This window comes from Watersipora subatra, chromosome 10 (genome assembly GCF_963576615.1).
Source record: "Watersipora subatra chromosome 10, tzWatSuba1.1, whole genome shotgun sequence".
Taxonomy (NCBI): Eukaryota; Metazoa; Bryozoa; class Gymnolaemata; order Cheilostomatida; family Watersiporidae; genus Watersipora; species Watersipora subatra.
The window spans coordinates 863571-880107 of record NC_088717.1 but is presented as its reverse complement, the minus strand read 5'-3'; the positions used below and the strand labels follow the sequence as shown (position 1 = coordinate 880107).

Genomic DNA, 16537 nt, shown 5'->3' with positions numbered 1-16537 from the left:
TGTGGTGATAATAAGTTGAACAACTTTGCGCAGACTGTACACTATGATTGGCTGGTCTTCAGGGCAGACTGCTTTAATTCTGTTTACAATACAACTTTCTAGATGATTTTTTAGACAACTTTATTCTGCTTCCCTAACAAATTTAACACATGGAATACTAGAGTACACCGTGAGCATTCTGTAAGCTTTAACTTAACTGGGGTTCACTTTCCAAATTAAAATCTTCTATGTCAGAAAGAAAATTTATAAGTTGTCCTCTCGTGAAAGCCTAAATACTTTCCACAAAATTCAGTAGTTAGTCATCAGTTAAGTCACTGTTGGGTGTGATCAGGGATGCAAGTGGAGGAGGAGGAAGAGAAACTGAAGCCTGCCATCGCTAAGATGTTCTCCATTATGCATAAGAGTGTGAGTGAGTACAGTCAGAAGATGCTGGATGAGTTGAAGAGATACAACTATGTTACGCCTACCAACTACCTCGAGCTTGTCTCTGGTTACAAATCGTACGTCTTGCCTTTCTTACTTTCTACCTCGTCGTCCTTCGAACAGTTTCATTGGTTCAACTGATTTGGCCTAGTAGATATATTTGTTTGCTCATGAAGGTGTACAGTAAGTTTCAGGGGAGACAATCTTTAGTGTAATAATTACTGTAATATTTGTGTTTTAAATTAAAATTATAAACTGTGGAAAAATGTTGATAGTTTTAATGGTAGACATTGCACAAAGGTTGCAGCTGCAACTGTAGGCGGGAAGACACGCAGTAGCTGTTACTGTATTAGCTACTAGCATGTATTATTAATATCCAGCATCATGGCTTTGTGTGGACCAAGAGAGATGTTTAAGACTGGCTGATTAATTACACCTCAGAATAGTAACGATTCTGTTTCTGTCGGGAGTCGTCTCATGTTCAATTAATAGTTTGAACACTACCTGTGCCCACATGACTTTGGAATTGCTAATTGGAAAGGTTGGGCGCAGGTTTTGGTGCTTTGTATAAACGTTCAGAAAGAGGCTCATATGTTTAGCAGCTGAATGCATTTTACAGTCTGCTTTATGAAAAGAAGAAGGAACTCGGAGACTCTCGTGACAAACTCAAGAACGGCCTGTTCAAAATTGATGAAACGCGAGAGAAGGTCGAGGCCATGTCAATCGAGCTTGAAGATGCAAAAGTCAAAGTAGCGCTATTTCAGAAGCAGTGTGAGGAGTACTTGGTTGTGCTCGTGCAGCAGAAGAGAGAGGCAGATGAACAGCAGAAGTCTGTGAGTCCTATAGAAACTAGGGTTTCCTGTGTTGTAATGACCATTTATGCTGTTATTTATCATTATTTGTAGTTTGAAATTAATTCATTTGACTTCTGTTTCAAGGGTGAAATCGACTTATAATTGATATATTTCTAGGTCACCCAAACGAGCTTGAAGATTGGAGAAGAGGAGGTCAAATGTCAGAAAATGGCAGATCTTGCTCAGGCAGACCTTGCGGAAGCAATGCCTGCTTTGGAGGAGGCGCGGAAAGCTTTGGAGGCTCTCAATAAAAAGGTGATTGGTCAATTTGGCAGCAAAATCATTCATGATAGGTCAAGGTCATTGTACTTTTGACGGTTTTGTAGTATCAGGTTTGTTTGGATTGCAAGAAGTAATTATAAGCTAGCTGTAGCCTCAGAGAGTACAATATTGGATGGTTTATTTATAGAGAGACCAATCTTTGTAAATAATCTAACAATCCAGTAATCCATCAATTGTTTGATGGCTTTCACAACTTATCAGATGTTGAATGCTGCTCATGCATACTGCGGTTTTACCAACAGGATATCAGTGAAGTGAAGGCTTATGGGAGACCACCCACACTTGTAGAAACAGTCATGCAGGCTGTGATGATACTAAAAGGTTGCGACCCATCCTGGGCAGAAGCCAAACGTCAACTTGGTAGGTCCTACAAGTAAATTCCACGCTACTAAGCGTGCTTCCAAATGAAAACAAAAAGTTTTTGCCAGTTCATCCAGCCATCATACGCTGGTATGTTCACTTGTTCGTCTGCAGAAAGCTAAATCGTTCGCCCACCTTTGAATGAGTATGTTTTGTTGATGCTTCTGCAGGCGACAACAATTTCATCAAATCTCTTGTTAACTTTGACAAGGACAACATATCAGATCGGGTGTTGAAAAAGATTGGACAATACTGTGCAATGCCTGATTTTCTACCAGAGACTGTGGGTCGTGTCTCTGGTGCTGCTCAGTCATTGTGTTTATGGGTAAGGACTTCTGTCTCTCAGCTTAAATCTCTTTTGTGTAGTTTAGAACATATAATAATCTCTTAGTTTTAGTTATGCTGATTTGCTATTCGTTATCTTTTTGACTAATGGCAGCCTAGACCCTTGTGTGAAAGTTATATGTTTTTGCAACAGCTCTCAGTTGTCTTCCTTTCACCATGAGACAATGTGGGTAACACGACTCCTTGTAGGTACGAGCTATGGAGATGTATGGCAGGATCTTCAGAGTGGTTGAGCCTAAGAAACAGCGTCTCAATGCTGCGATGAATCAACTGAAAGAGAAACAGAACTTGCTTGCAGATGCCAAGGCTAAGCTTGCAGAGGTATGTGACTCCAGCTTTTTTTACAATCTCTTTGTTTAGATAATTCTATAGATGTAACAAGTCTCTTTTACATGTATCAGTTGTTTACAGAAGTTGCTTCTCATTGATCAAGGGATCAGGCTACGAAATTGGTACAATATCGGAGATTTAATTAGGACTATTAGGAGTGTATAGTGTTTGAAAAGTAAGACTCTTGACCTTTGACAGACAATGTTAAATATAATTAAAATATTATGTTAAATAATATTAGAAACAATAATAAATAAAAAATAATAATAATGTTAAATACTTGTGCCATGAATAAGTGTCAGTAAGACAAAGAGTGCCATTTACTTGATGTGTCGCTACTAATAAAGGATGGCAAGTCAACCACAGGCGTTGTACTTGTTAAATTGTGCCATGATTAAGTGTCAGTGAGACAAGAAGTGTCACTCGCTTGATATGTCACTCTTAATAAAGGTTGTCAACCACAGATGTAGCACCTGTTAAATTGTGCCATGATTAAGTGTCAGTGAGACAAGAAGTGTCACTCGCTTGATATGTCACTCTTAATAAAGGTTGTCAACCACAGGTGTAGCACCTGTTAAATGTTGACATGAACAAGTCTTAATAAGACAAAGAGTGCCGTGTACCTTTGGTATTGAAGTAAATGTAGTTAGAGCATAGAATGACAATATGGGAGAACAGATTGTTAAAGTTTATGTTGTGTTAAAAATAACACATCAAATTGTGACTTGACATTAAGTAGTCGCATGCTGGCATGTATGATGACAGGTAGAGAAAAAGATGTCCGAGTTGAAGGAAGAGTATGACAGCAAGCTGGCACAGAAAGAGGAACTGAGGAGAAAAGCCGAGCAAACGGAGCTGATGTTGGAAAGAGCTGGAAAGTTGGTCTCCGGTAAGAGAGGCAGATAGCGCAATCAGCTACTCCTACAAGCGTCTCTTTGTTCTCACACACTAATTAGATATGCTGATCATAACATAAAAATTAGACTTGATACCCTCTAGTTGGTGCTTTTATTATTAGACATCTTAACCGGTATGGAACATTTTTATCATGGTTTAGTTGTTGTTAAGCCATGTCAGAGTGTTTCTATTGCATTGGCTACATATGAGTATTTTTACTGAGAACTATAGAATAATTCTTTTGGTATATATCGGTTTCTGGAGCTGTCAAGTTTGACACTTTGTGCTAGCTGTTTAGGATTGACTACAACCATTTCATTGACCCATATAGGTTTGGCTGGCGAAAAGGTGAGGTGGGAGGAGACCGTCTCTGTATTGGAAGAGAAGATTGGGTATCTTATGGGTGACTGTCTCGTAGCCTCAGCCTTCATGTCCTACATGGGCCCCTTCCTCAGCAACTACAGGGATGACCTCTCTAAGAACAAATGGATTGAAGAGGTGATAATAAATTTATAATCATTGTAAGCTGTGATTTACAGCAAATCTACTGAATAGTTGGAGCGATTTGGTAGCTCTATGTTTCTGTTATTCTAAATAATTTGAGCAACTTAGTATCTCTATGTTTTGTTATACTGGATAGTTTGAGAACTTTGGTAGATTTATGATTTTGTTGTAGGCCACCAAGCTACTTATCCCAGTTTCACCAGAATTTAACTTCTGCGAGTTTATGGCTAAGCCAACTCAGGTGAGAGACTGGACTATTCAAGGCCTCCCATCCGATGCTTTCAGCACTGAAAACGGCATCATCACGACAGCAGGAAAGCGCTGGCCCCTTATGATTGACCCTCAAGGTATGTGAAGCTGACGTTAAGGGTTTGTTGCAGCACTCATCTGCAGCTCATGATGAAATATCAACTAGTTTTAGTAGGGTATGAACAAGTTAGAATGTATCTGTTACGTCTCATCTGATAGGTCAAGCTATCAAGTGGATAAAGAACATGGAGTCAAAGAGAGGCCTGAAGATAATCGACCTGCAGATGTCTGACTACATGAGAACCCTTGAGACCTGTGTACAGTACGGCTTCCCTGTCATACTGCAGAATGTACAAGAAAAGCTTGACCCATCTCTTGATTCTATACTCAACAAGGCCATCGTCAAAATAGGTCAGATTTGTGGTATCGCACTATGTAGTCTAAATTGATTATTCTACTTAGAAATAACACTTACATTCTTAGTAGCTTTAGTACTCTGCTATAGAATACTGAACATTCTTTATGTTTAGTTTATGTCACTCAGCATGATTGTCTATGGTCACCCTGGCTCCTTCTACGACTGTGTTAGCGTATCTCTGACTCCATAACCTATGGCAGGCGGTGCTTTGATGATAAGACTCGGTGACAAGGAGGTCGAGTACAATGAAGACTTCAGATTCTATGTAACTACTAAACTGAGCAACCCTCACTACGCTCCTGAGATTAGCACAAAGACGACTCTTGTTAACTTCGCCATCAAAGAGCAAGGTTTGGAGGCACAGTTACTCGGTATAGTAGTGAAGAAGGAATCACCTGAACTTGAGAAACAGAAAGATGACCTTGTGCTCAAGATTGCGGCTGGAAAAAAGAAGCTTGTGGAGCTGGAAGATGAGATTCTCAGGTGAATTCTCTTACAATTACTACTGCCTTGTTTGTTGGTGCTAGTTTACTGGAATATTTCTCCGGTGAAGGAAGTGAAAAGTCCTTTTTTAGGAATAAAATGCATTGTAGTTTAATTGCTTTTAGTGAAGATATGGTCTAATCAGATTGAGTTAGAGAGAGAGAAATGGTTTCTAATGGATCTCACAGAGTTCTACAATTAGTTTTTATTTATATATTATACTAGCTGTGCCTCCCGGCGTCGTCCGGGTATTAAAAATCAGCTTATGAACAATAAGAGGTGATGAGAGTTGCCTACCACTTCCTCACTTGCTCACCTACCACTATTAGCCTGGCACATTGCCAATGGAAAGTTCCAGTAAGCTACCTGTAGTTAATAAGCGCTAGGCTTCTAATAACAGTAAGCCATGACGTTGCGTAAGCATTGTCCAGCTAAGCTATTCTAATACGTAATAGCTATGGCTGGAGGGACACACATACACTCATACTTTGAGAAATATATATGTAGATGTATTTATACATATCATATGTATTACACATATAATTATAAGTTATATACATGTATATAAATTATATATTATACAATGTGTATAATAAATAATTTATAATATATATATATAACATACGATATATATATTTATATATAATAAATATGTTTAATATATATTTTATATATAACTATATATAATTGTATACATAATAATTAATTATATATTATATATATTATACATGTAAATAGAAATAATTTTTTTTACTTTTTCAATGTTAGATTTTTTCGTAACATTATTTTAAAAACATCTAAAAAGTCATTGTATTTTACAGGCTGCTAAACGAAGCGAAAGGATCCCTGCTCGATGATGAGCAGCTGGTAAATACTCTGCAGACGTCTAAAACGACCTCACAGGAAGTCTCTGAGCAGCTAACTATTGCTGAGCAGACAGAGATAAAGATCGACAATGCGAGAGAAGGTGAGAAATAGTTTGGATTTCTTTAACGCAGTTTTAGTTTTTAGTATTTCCAAATAATTGATCATCAATTTGGTTCACAGGCTACAGACCGTGCGCTTCAAGAGCTTCGACTCTCTTCTTTGTTCTTAATGACCTTGGAAGGATTGACCCTATGTACCAGTTCTCGCTCGACTCGTACATAGAGTTATTCAACCTCTCCATAGACAAGAGTCAGCGCAGCAGCAAGCTCGAGGAAAGAATCACCAACCTCAATGACTACCACACCTTTGCTGTTTACAGGTATGTTATAGTCAGCGGCTATAGTCAGCCTTCCATTAACAACGACACTAGTTTTTTAATGTTGTTACTGTTACTATTAATATTAATATTATTGGGCAGATGAATAAGACAGCTTTTCATCAATATTTATTTTGACTGTTGACCGACCGTGTGCAATGATTTTGGTGCCAACCAATATCATTTATTAAGTATACTGGTTTTTTGTTAGAATTGTTCATTTTTTCAATCGTTCACTTCTTCCTTGTTTTTCTATATAGTTTTTTGTCGATAGATACACGTGCCGAGGACTTTTCGAGAAACACAAACTCCTATTCTCATTCCAAATTTGTACAAAGATTCTTGAGGCGGCTGGCAAACTCAACATGGATGAGTACAGCTTCTTCTTGAGGGGTGGCATTGTGAGTCATAGACATACGTATTGACACGCGTATGATTAATACAGAACTTGTGTGCATAGATAGAATTTGTGTGCATAGACAGAACTATAGCACCTATCTCTTACTTGCTGTAGGTTATTGATAGAGAGAATCAGATGGACAATCCGTGTACGGGCTGGTTGTCCGATGCTGCTTGGGATAACATCACTGAGCTTGACAAACTCACCAACTTTCATGGCATAATCACTGCCTTCGAGCAATACCCTCGAGACTGGAATGTCTGGTATACGAGGTATGCAATAACTGGCCCTGTAACTGTGCCTAACTTTTAAAATATAATCATATATGACCTTTATAAGGCCATCCAAGATGCTAAAATGTAGAAATCTGGTGAAATCTTTTAGGTTTTTTTGCAGCATTACAGTTGAGTATACAGCTACTCCCTCATAAATCATGGCCTGTTTTATGAACATCGAAATATATATACATTATATCTAAGTTGTGATGAGATCATAATGCAAGCAGAGAGATATATGTGAGAGCATGTGAAGGGTAACTCTCTGGCTAATAGGAAGCTTAACCAAAGGCCCCCTTGTACTAGATTTAATTTTGTCGCTCCGTAACTTTGTATCTAAGCTTGCTGACATGGCAGCTTAGCAAACAAACTTAACTAAACATAATGTTGGAGCTCTTATCTCCATACAGTTCAGAGCCGGAGACAGCGCCGCTGCCAGGAGAGTGGGACAATGCCTGTAATGAACTGCAAAGAATGCTCATTGTGAGGTCTCTACGTCCTGATCGTGTTGCCTTCTGTGCCACCTCCTTCATCGTCAACAATTTAGGGTCAAAGTTCACAGAACCTCCTGTTCTTGACATGCAGCAGGTAGGTGTTTTATTCACACAAGATATAGCTTGCATTTAACATGAGGAGGAGCCTCTGGCTAAATCCTTGTATCGATGTTTTAATATAAAATTCAAACCTTGCTCAAGATCTCCGATATAAATCTAATATTGCGGAGAAAGTTACTCACTATGTCCAGTAAATATGTGTGTTTCATCACCATTGTAATGCCGGTAGAATTTTTTTGTGTTTATTGTAGTTAGGTCACATTAATTGGGTTAAAAGAGGGAAGAGAGGGCCTGCACCAATCACGCCGCAGTTCACGGCACACAAAAATATGCAAAAAGCGCTCAAATGTTCATAAGTGTTTAGCTCATGAGCAGCTCTGACCAGCTGGGTACAAGACACTTTGCCATCTGATAGTTTTCATGAGCTTATCAATATCTTCAGGTGGTAGAGGACTCGACTACCAAAACTCCTCTCATATTCGTACTTTCACCGGGAGTTGACCCGACGAGCGCTCTCCTTCAGCTTGCCGAAAGTAGTGGCATGGCCTCCAGGTTTCACGCCCTTTCCCTTGGCCAAGGTCAAGCGCCCATTGCTACTCGTATGATCAAGGAAGGAGTTAATGAGGTAAATTTGACTCAGCTCATAGACTGTCACAAGTAGCTAAAATACTAGTGTGGTGCCTCATCAACATCTCATGGTGTACTCATTATCTTTTGGTTTTTAGGGTAACTGGGTGTTCCTGGCCAACTGTCATCTCTCTCTCAGTTGGATGCCGCAGTTGGATAAGCTGGTGGAGCAGCTGCAGGTGCAGAAGACGCACCCAGACTTCCGATTGTGGCTTTCAAGCTCACCTCACCCGCAGTTCCCGATTAGCATTCTTCAGGCTGGCATCAAGATGACTACAGAGCCTCCCAAGGTGGGCATTTTTTCTATATACAATTTTGTTTTTGGGTGAGACGTGGTTTTTTGGGTTTAGCGCTGCCCATACCATGATCTTGTGATAAAAAAACCTCAGTAAAAAGCAGAAAAGCAAGCATTGATAAAATATGTTGTGGTTGTCATTCTCAGTTACCCCTTGTATCTGTTGTTATTTACTAACACAAACATCTAAATTTAAGTTCAAACCTTTTTTTTATTCACAGTCCTCACTATCTAGTTTATTTTAACAGTGAATATGGCGTTCCCGGTGCTCCAGTTGTATTATATTTATTTTATCTTTAGAGTTTTCTCCCCTACCAAAGCTGCATTACTATTCTTGTCTTTCTATTGTTAACCAATGGCTGTTGTTGCTGCAGGGTCTGAAAGCCAACCTCAAGCGTCTCTATCACCTCATCACAGAGCAGCAGTTTGCTCGCTGCCAGAAGCAGGACAAGTACCGAAAACTTTTATTCTGCCTCTGCTTCTTCCACTCTGTACGTGCTTTGTGCTTGTTTAATTACATTAGATCATATATAGCCATTCTATTAGCTTTGTAGCATTCTAGATAACTCTATAGTTTTTAGATAGCTTTCTAGCCGTTCAGGTAGCTTTATGATTGTCTATGTGGCTCTATGGCTGTTTAGGTGACTCTATAACTGTTTAGGTAGTTTTATGGCTCTCTATGTAGCTCTATAGCTGTTTAGGTAATTCTGTGGATGTTTAGGTACTTTATCTTTGTTTAGATAACTCTATTACTAAGTAGCTTTATGACTGTCTAGGTAATTTTATAGCTGTCTAGATAACTTTATGGCGGTCTAGGTAACTCTGTGGCTGTCTAGGTAACTCTATGGCTGTCTAGGTAACTCTATGGCTGTCTAGGTAACTACATGGCTGTCTAGGTAGCTCTATGCTTATTTAGGTAACTCTGTGGCTGTCTAGGTACTTTATTTTTGTCTAGATAGCTCTATTACTAAGTAGCTCTATGGCTGTCTAGGTAACTCTGTGGCTGTTTTGGTAACTCTATGGCTGTCTTGATAACTCTGTGGCTGTCTAGGTTACTTTATTTTTGTTTAGATAGCTCTATTACGAAGTAGCTCTATGACTGTGCAGATAAGTCTATGGCCGTCTAAGTAGCTCTATGAATGTCTAAGAGTGCTATGATTGTACCCTGAACCGTGTGGTTGTTCAAATAGCTCTATGATTGTCTTAATAGCTCTTTTACACTTTAGGTAGCTCCACAGATGTCTAGGTGCTTTTAAGGCTGTCAAGGTCATTTTCTGGCTCTACGGAGAAGTTTAATGATCATCTAAGTAGCTCCATGGTTTTCTAAATAATTTTATAACTTTTTCAGTAACTTTATGAATACGGGCAGTATTGTTGGTAAACTTATGTTTGCGTGTATTGCTTCATCAAGGCCAATTTGTGATTTTCAAAGTTTAAGTCAGAAACTGTCCGAATTGGTTATTTTAGTAAAGTACTTAGTAAGTTAGCATTCTACATGTACAATGTAGAAAACAACCTGTCTTGTTGGTCCGCTTACTTCTTCATACCTCACACCTCATTTTGTACGAATGCAATCAACAATGTTTCCTCTGTATTTTTAATAAAAGTGCGTGACAAATAAACTGAAAATCACAGGCTAAATTTTGCTGATTCCATTCACAGGTTCTTCTCGAGCGGCGCAAGTTCTTGATGCTTGGTTGGAATATTCCATATGACTTCAATGACTCAGACTTTGAAGTGTCTGAGAATCTCCTCTCTATCTACTTGGATGAATATGAGGATACACCCTGGGACGCCCTTAAATATCTTATAGCTGGCATCAACTACGGAGGTCAGTACTCAAGCTAGACTGATGTCTAGTCAGTTTTTTAAGTACCCAAACTATGGAATGCGTTTAGTATTCAAAACTAGTAGAGTTTTAATACAAGAGGGTGCTGAATGTATAACGGTAGATGACTAGTAACTTCTCAAGAATACACATCACTGATTGGTTTACAGGTCATGTGACTGACGATTGGGACAGAAGACTACTTCTCACCTACATTAACGATTTCTTCAAGGATGAGGCAACGTCTGCACCTTTTTTCAAACTGTCAGCTCTTCCAACATATTACGTGCCTAAGGTAAGTCGGCAGCCTATAGAAAGTCAGCAACCTATAGTAAGTCAGCAGATTAAGGCGAGTCAGCGGATTAAAGTAAGTCAACATATTTGCTGACCTAGATAATGTACCCTTTCTTGGTGGTCCTTAGATTAGAAATTCTCACTTCAGTCTCATCGGTGGTATATCGTGTCAAAAAAGTATTTTGTAAGTGATTGTTAGAAGAGCGGAGTTGTGTTATCATTGAACTAGCATAGGATAGTCTAAAACCATCTGAATAGAGGGGTGGGTTATATCTGCACTGATCTCGTGAGAGATCGGTTTTTAACGGTGTAAAAGTTAAAAGTGTCCAAAAGAATTAGATACTTCCATGATAAGACATCAGCTGCAGATTGCTTCATCGTCATGTTATACTCGGAGGTATAGATAGCCAATCAAAAGGAAGAATCAGTGTACTTATGCAAATTAGTTGATATAATATATTATTTTATCAAGACAGTCTTTTTCATTCAAAGATTCAATTTTCTGATTTGATTCGCTCAGGAGAACATTATGTAGGAAATAAGATCGCTAGTTGTTCTCGTTGCTATAGTTGATATCAGGTCTTTGCAACCAAAGACGTCATAGTCACACTTTCATTTGATCGGAGCGTTTTAACCACCATCAACTTTTGTCCATTTCAGTTGTGAAATATCATAGCAGTCAGATCACCTCAATCAAAATCAATCGCAAACGATAGGAAAATACTGAAACTTTCGGATAAAATCTACTTAAGTTTTGCGCAGGTTCATTCCAAATTAACTCTGGCTGCATGTTGCATAAAGCAGGTAAAGACTAGTGGGAATATCTGACTCCATCATTTTACAATAGAGCTCACTGAAATTCATAACTTGGGTAGGTTCACTCAAGGTGTTAACGTCATCTTGCATCGTGTAATGTTAAAGCTCGTCTTACATAAAATTTGTCGTATATTTGTGATGCGAAAATAGCTGCCTCACAAAGTCACTGTTTGTTGTGTTACTTTGTCAGGATGGTCCGCTGACCGCATATAAAGAGTATGTGTCTATGCTGCCGGGAATGGACCACCCAGAAGCCTTTGGACAGCATCCTAATGCAGACATTACCTCACAGATTCAAGAAACTCGTAGGATGTTTGAGACTCTTCTGTCCCTGCAGGCAGCCGCCGGCGCCAGTTCATCATCTGATAATCGTGAAGAGAAGGTTTGCTTGCGCTTACTTATTCTCTGTCTCCGAGCTGCTGAAGTGATAGATTTTAAAACATTTCAGAAACCAAAGGATTTCGTGATTTGTCATAACTTATGATAAATTTTATTCCACAATATGAATACCTGTAAATAGTAGAAGGCTTAACAAATAGGGACTCAACTTTTTGACAAATAAAAATGTGTAATCTTTGGATTCCATATGTTTTTTGTTTAAACTAGGGAATTTTCTTACAAGGTGAACTGCAAATAACTATCTTATACCAGCCCTACCTCGTGGAATATAAACGGCTTACAAGCATTCCCTCCTTTTTTAGCTAAGTTGTTTTCATTTGAGCAGAAATAAATTCTTGTCTCTTCTTCAAGTCACATTTAAAACGAATTTCTTAGAATTCTTTTTAAAGTCTGTTTATATAAATCGGTAAACATCTCGGAGACTGATTCGGAAACCGTCTGCTTGTTGTTTACTTTCCATACATGTCTGCGGCTCACTGAGCTAGGTACAGGCATGCGAGACTATAGCTTTGTTCGTATGTATTGTAAATAAGTCAAAGTTTTGGTGTGTTACCATATGAACAGGTGCTCGAGCTCGCTGCCAACATTACCAGCCAGCTGCCAGAGAATATAGACTATGAGACGACAGTGAAGATTCTCTCGGTAGATCCTTCGCCTATCAACGTCGTGCTGTTGCAGGAGGTTTGTTGCTATTTTTTATTAGCCTGAGTTCCGTTGGTTAGTACTGAAGTATAGTCACCAACTCCGGATGTATCGTAAAACAGAAAAACGGACAGCTTGTCAGCATGTGACTCAACGTAATTGTGTCTCATTTCAGATTGAACGCTACAACGCTCTTTTGAATGAAATCCGTCAGTCCCTTCATGACCTTGAAAAGGGTATCCAAGGTCTGGTCGTCATGTCTTCAGAGCTTGAAGATATATTCACGTGTCTGTATGACGCGAGAGTGCCGCCATCTTGGTCTCAAGCCTATCCATCTATGAAACCTCTTGCTTCGTGGACCAGAGATTTAGTCAGCAGAATGGACCAGCTGGAGAAATGGGCGACCACCGCTCACCCTCCTATTATATTCTGGATGTCGGGCTTTACCTTTCCTACCGGATTTCTGACAGCCATTTTGCAGGTATAACTGTGGATACGCGCTGTTTGCTGTGACCAGATTTGAAGCTTCTAAACACGAGTAATTCAAACTGATTGTTTAATAATTTAAAGTGATTTATTGAAAAATGAGCCAGCCAATGTCTCTATATGTTCACTGGGTACAGAACTTGTCTCTATATGTTCACTGGGTACAGAACTTGTCTCTATATGTTCACTGGGTACAGAACTTGTCCCTATATGTTCACTGGGTACAGAACTTGTCCCTATATGTTCACTGGGTACAGAACTTGTCTCTATATGTTCACTGGGTACAAAACTAGAAACGTGTTAAATCGGATCTGATGCTAGTCACTAACGAGGGAATCCTTTATACTTTACATAATGAGCTGCTCCAAACTTGGTCTGCTATTAATAGCCTAAGCTCTTTAATAATTAAACGATTTCTTGAGAATCATTGTAAAGTTTGTCAACGAGTTGCAGCAATTCTTGAAAATTAAATCGTAAACTGCCGTGGCAGGTGTATCAGTAGTCATTGTATTGCATTAATGGGAGCCATGGTGTACTTGGAAACGGTAGTTTACCTATATTAATAACTCGACGTGTGGATGGTCGTTGATATTGGACAGCTAGCAAGGTCTGAGATGTCTATGAGGGTGTGACTGTTTCCTCTCAGACTGTTTTACTACATTTCGATAATGTCTAGCGGAGAGGACGAGATGTTTACTAATTCTAATGATAACTAATGATGATGGTTCCAATTACATTGATCTGAAGCTGATATTTTTAGCCAGTGTTCTATGTTTGTTTCCAGGAAAACCCATTATCACTTTATCTATTTGAAATGCAAGTTTGTCGTGTTGTGTCGAACAGTATTTGAATTCAATTAGTAAAACTCTCATTAACCCAAACATTTTTTACAGCGCCAGGTAAACTCTTTGTTCTATCTGCTCAAGTACTGGTCATCGTGCTCATCCACAGTCCATTAAACGTTGCACTGACTTTTACAGCCTAATCCTTGGTGCCTGATGTTCTTAGCATCTCGTAAATATATTCAACTTACCGAGAATTGCACACAAATTTATAAAATCCGGTTGATTTAATTCCTATTGCTTAGATACTAGTAATCTCAAAAATCTATAAAAAAAATTCGCAATATTGAGTTGTGAAAAAACATCGTCCCTGGGTGGGCTTGAACCACCAACCTTTCGGTTAACAGCCGAACGCGCTAACCGATTGCGCCACAGAGACAACATGAAGAGCTCTGTTATTAATTTATGATAAGTCTATATAGTGAATACCGTTATCTCATACCATATGATTCATTTGTTCCAATCAAGCGTGACCTTGCAAACTGACGAATACGCAGTTTTTTGATGACGTCTCAATTGTTTCCTTTTGTAGACATCCGCACGACAGAACAACGTGTCTGTTGATTCATTGAGCTGGGAATTCGCTGTTCTCACAGTTGATGATAATAACATCATGGGACCTCCGAAGGTAGGCTTCAACATCCAGCTGTACCGCAACCTGTTGATGACAGACATGACATATGTCTAACTTTGACCTGCATGTATACGCATATTATCATAACTTTCAACGATAATTCATACGTTTGACATAATTATGTGGGTTTTGTGTCTCCAGTCTAACATGAGCCGAGATGTTATGGCCCCTACTTTTGGTAACACCCCTTACCATGGAGAGGTAACTCCTGTCAAACTGTTTTATTCATGTACTCTTCACGGTAGATACTCGATAGCACACCAAGGTTTTAGTTTTTATATAGACAATATTCGTTCAGCTTCGCCTGAAAATTAGAATAGTTTAAAGAATATTCTTTACTAGTTACCGTATATATTTTATTATTTAAAATTAAATTTAAAGTTAAATGCTTGATTTTGCCCATATCAAAATTTGTTTAAATTGGGTTTCATACAAAATTAAATTTTTTAAATTTTTGTGTATAAAGCTGTTGTGTGTTTTATGAGTATACGGTGTCACATGATTTAAGCGCCTGATTGGACTTGCTTAAAGAGTAATATTAACAGTTACTGCAGGTGCTAGACGACAGACTTACATCCATGTATAATTACATCGCCATATATGCAAGTGTCATTCAAATGGCCTATTCGTAAATGTGTTCCGATTGAATCTCCAAATGTCATGTAAAAGTTATTTAAAGGCAACGATGTTTGCAATATATCATATTTTAATAAATATGTGATAACGAACCTTCGACTGGTTTTTGTGAAAAATCTCTAGCTCATCATAAACAGAGGGACAAATGTAAAAATGTTTATCCACGATTGTAAACTAGGTAGATATCTAGTCGTTTTGAAGCGGTAGCGCCAACTGGGTCTATACTCAATTTCTGTTAGCGGCTGTATCATTTTACTATAGTAAGCTTAAGAGAAACAAAACTAACATCGCCACAACACCATGTCTGTCGCACGAGTCATTCGTTCCTTATCTCAGACATACTGTAGTATGTCTCTGACAGTCGCTTCGTGTGTGTAGCCAATGCTTGTTTTTCAGGATGGAGTTTACATCAAGGGCCTCTTTCTGCAAGGCGCTGGTTGGGACAAGAAGGGGGCGTGTCTTGTAGAAGCGGAACCGATGCAACTTGTTTGCCCGATCCCGACTATTCACTTTAAGCCGGTAGAGAACAAGAGAAGGGTGCAGAAGGGTGCGTAGCTCACGCCCTCCTTACTATATGAACCCAGGCTCTTGATGCTCTAACCTTATTGGATAATCAGTATTTCCAAACTTAACCAATTCCCCTGTTTTTTGATTTCAGTGGAATCATTTGTGGTAAAAGGATCCACGTGTCATCAAAGGGATAAACATAATTTAACAGACATGCAGATAGCCTTGGAATCTATATCAAGTCTTGTATTACCATCATTTCAGGCTATGCACTATTTTGTAGGTATCTACGCCTGTCCTTGCTACTACTACCCTAATAGAGCGGGTGGCAGTGGACGCGCCTCCTTCATTGTAGCTGTAGATCTTAAGGCTGGGGATATGGCAGCTGACCATTGGACAAAGCGTGGAACCGCCCTTCTTATGAGCCTTGACAGCTAGTCCAACTTGACTTGGTTGCATATAGAGTGTTGAATTCATATCAAATGAATTACATTGCTCAACTCCCTTGAGCGTTAATCAGTTGCTTTGCAAGATGCTACACATGCCTGTATTTATTATCAACAGAGTTAGGTTACTGCGGATATGTTTCCGTCTTTTTTATCTGTTTTTTCAAAGTTATACAATTGTTAATAGTTTTGATTTATTTTATTCCGTCCAGTGATGGTTTTGTTTTTGTCAATATTTAAAATATTAAAGTTATATTATGAATCAACTGCACCTTTCCTCATCATAATTGTGAGACTTACATTTGCGTGCAGAAATCATCCCCTCGATGACATTTAAATCATAAAAATTGGAATGAAAAAAACAGTGGATCAATCTACCTCAATGAAAACACCAACATGGCTAAAAATATTCAAGTTGGGAGCATTTTTTAAAGAGGGATACAATGTGTGGCTTCCAATACTATATTG

General features: G+C 38.8%; 1 protein-coding gene and 1 non-coding gene across 2 annotated transcripts in view; one reads left to right on the top strand and one right to left on the bottom strand.

Annotated features, from left to right (window-relative positions):
- Positions 1–16329, top strand: part of LOC137405943 (dynein axonemal heavy chain 2-like) — a 52229-nt gene extending 35900 nt beyond the window's left edge. Inside the window, exons 54-80 of the mRNA XM_068092419.1 lie at positions 332–500; positions 1043–1256; positions 1395–1532; positions 1802–1919; positions 2090–2244; positions 2454–2585; positions 3360–3483; positions 3823–3989; positions 4168–4342; positions 4464–4655; positions 4863–5145; positions 5967–6112; positions 6193–6391; positions 6663–6789; positions 6903–7060; positions 7474–7651; positions 8060–8242; positions 8343–8534; positions 8914–9030; positions 10202–10370; positions 10538–10662; positions 11668–11859; positions 12441–12557; positions 12694–12999; positions 14379–14474; positions 15513–15663; positions 15907–16329. Coding sequence (XP_067948520.1) covers positions 332–500; positions 1043–1256; positions 1395–1532; positions 1802–1919; positions 2090–2244; positions 2454–2585; positions 3360–3483; positions 3823–3989; positions 4168–4342; positions 4464–4655; positions 4863–5145; positions 5967–6112; positions 6193–6391; positions 6663–6789; positions 6903–7060; positions 7474–7651; positions 8060–8242; positions 8343–8534; positions 8914–9030; positions 10202–10370; positions 10538–10662; positions 11668–11859; positions 12441–12557; positions 12694–12999; positions 14379–14474; positions 15513–15663; positions 15907–16061 — 4478 coding nt within the window. The 3' untranslated portion in view covers positions 16062–16329. The remainder of the gene's footprint in view (positions 1–331; positions 501–1042; positions 1257–1394; positions 1533–1801; positions 1920–2089; positions 2245–2453; positions 2586–3359; positions 3484–3822; positions 3990–4167; positions 4343–4463; positions 4656–4862; positions 5146–5966; positions 6113–6192; positions 6392–6662; positions 6790–6902; positions 7061–7473; positions 7652–8059; positions 8243–8342; positions 8535–8913; positions 9031–10201; positions 10371–10537; positions 10663–11667; positions 11860–12440; positions 12558–12693; positions 13000–14378; positions 14475–15512; positions 15664–15906) is intronic.
- On the bottom strand, positions 14152–14225 carry Trnan-guu (transfer RNA asparagine (anticodon GUU)). The gene has a single exon. It is a non-coding gene; the product is annotated as a tRNA-Asn (tRNA).
- Positions 16330–16537: the final 208 nt, after the last annotated feature.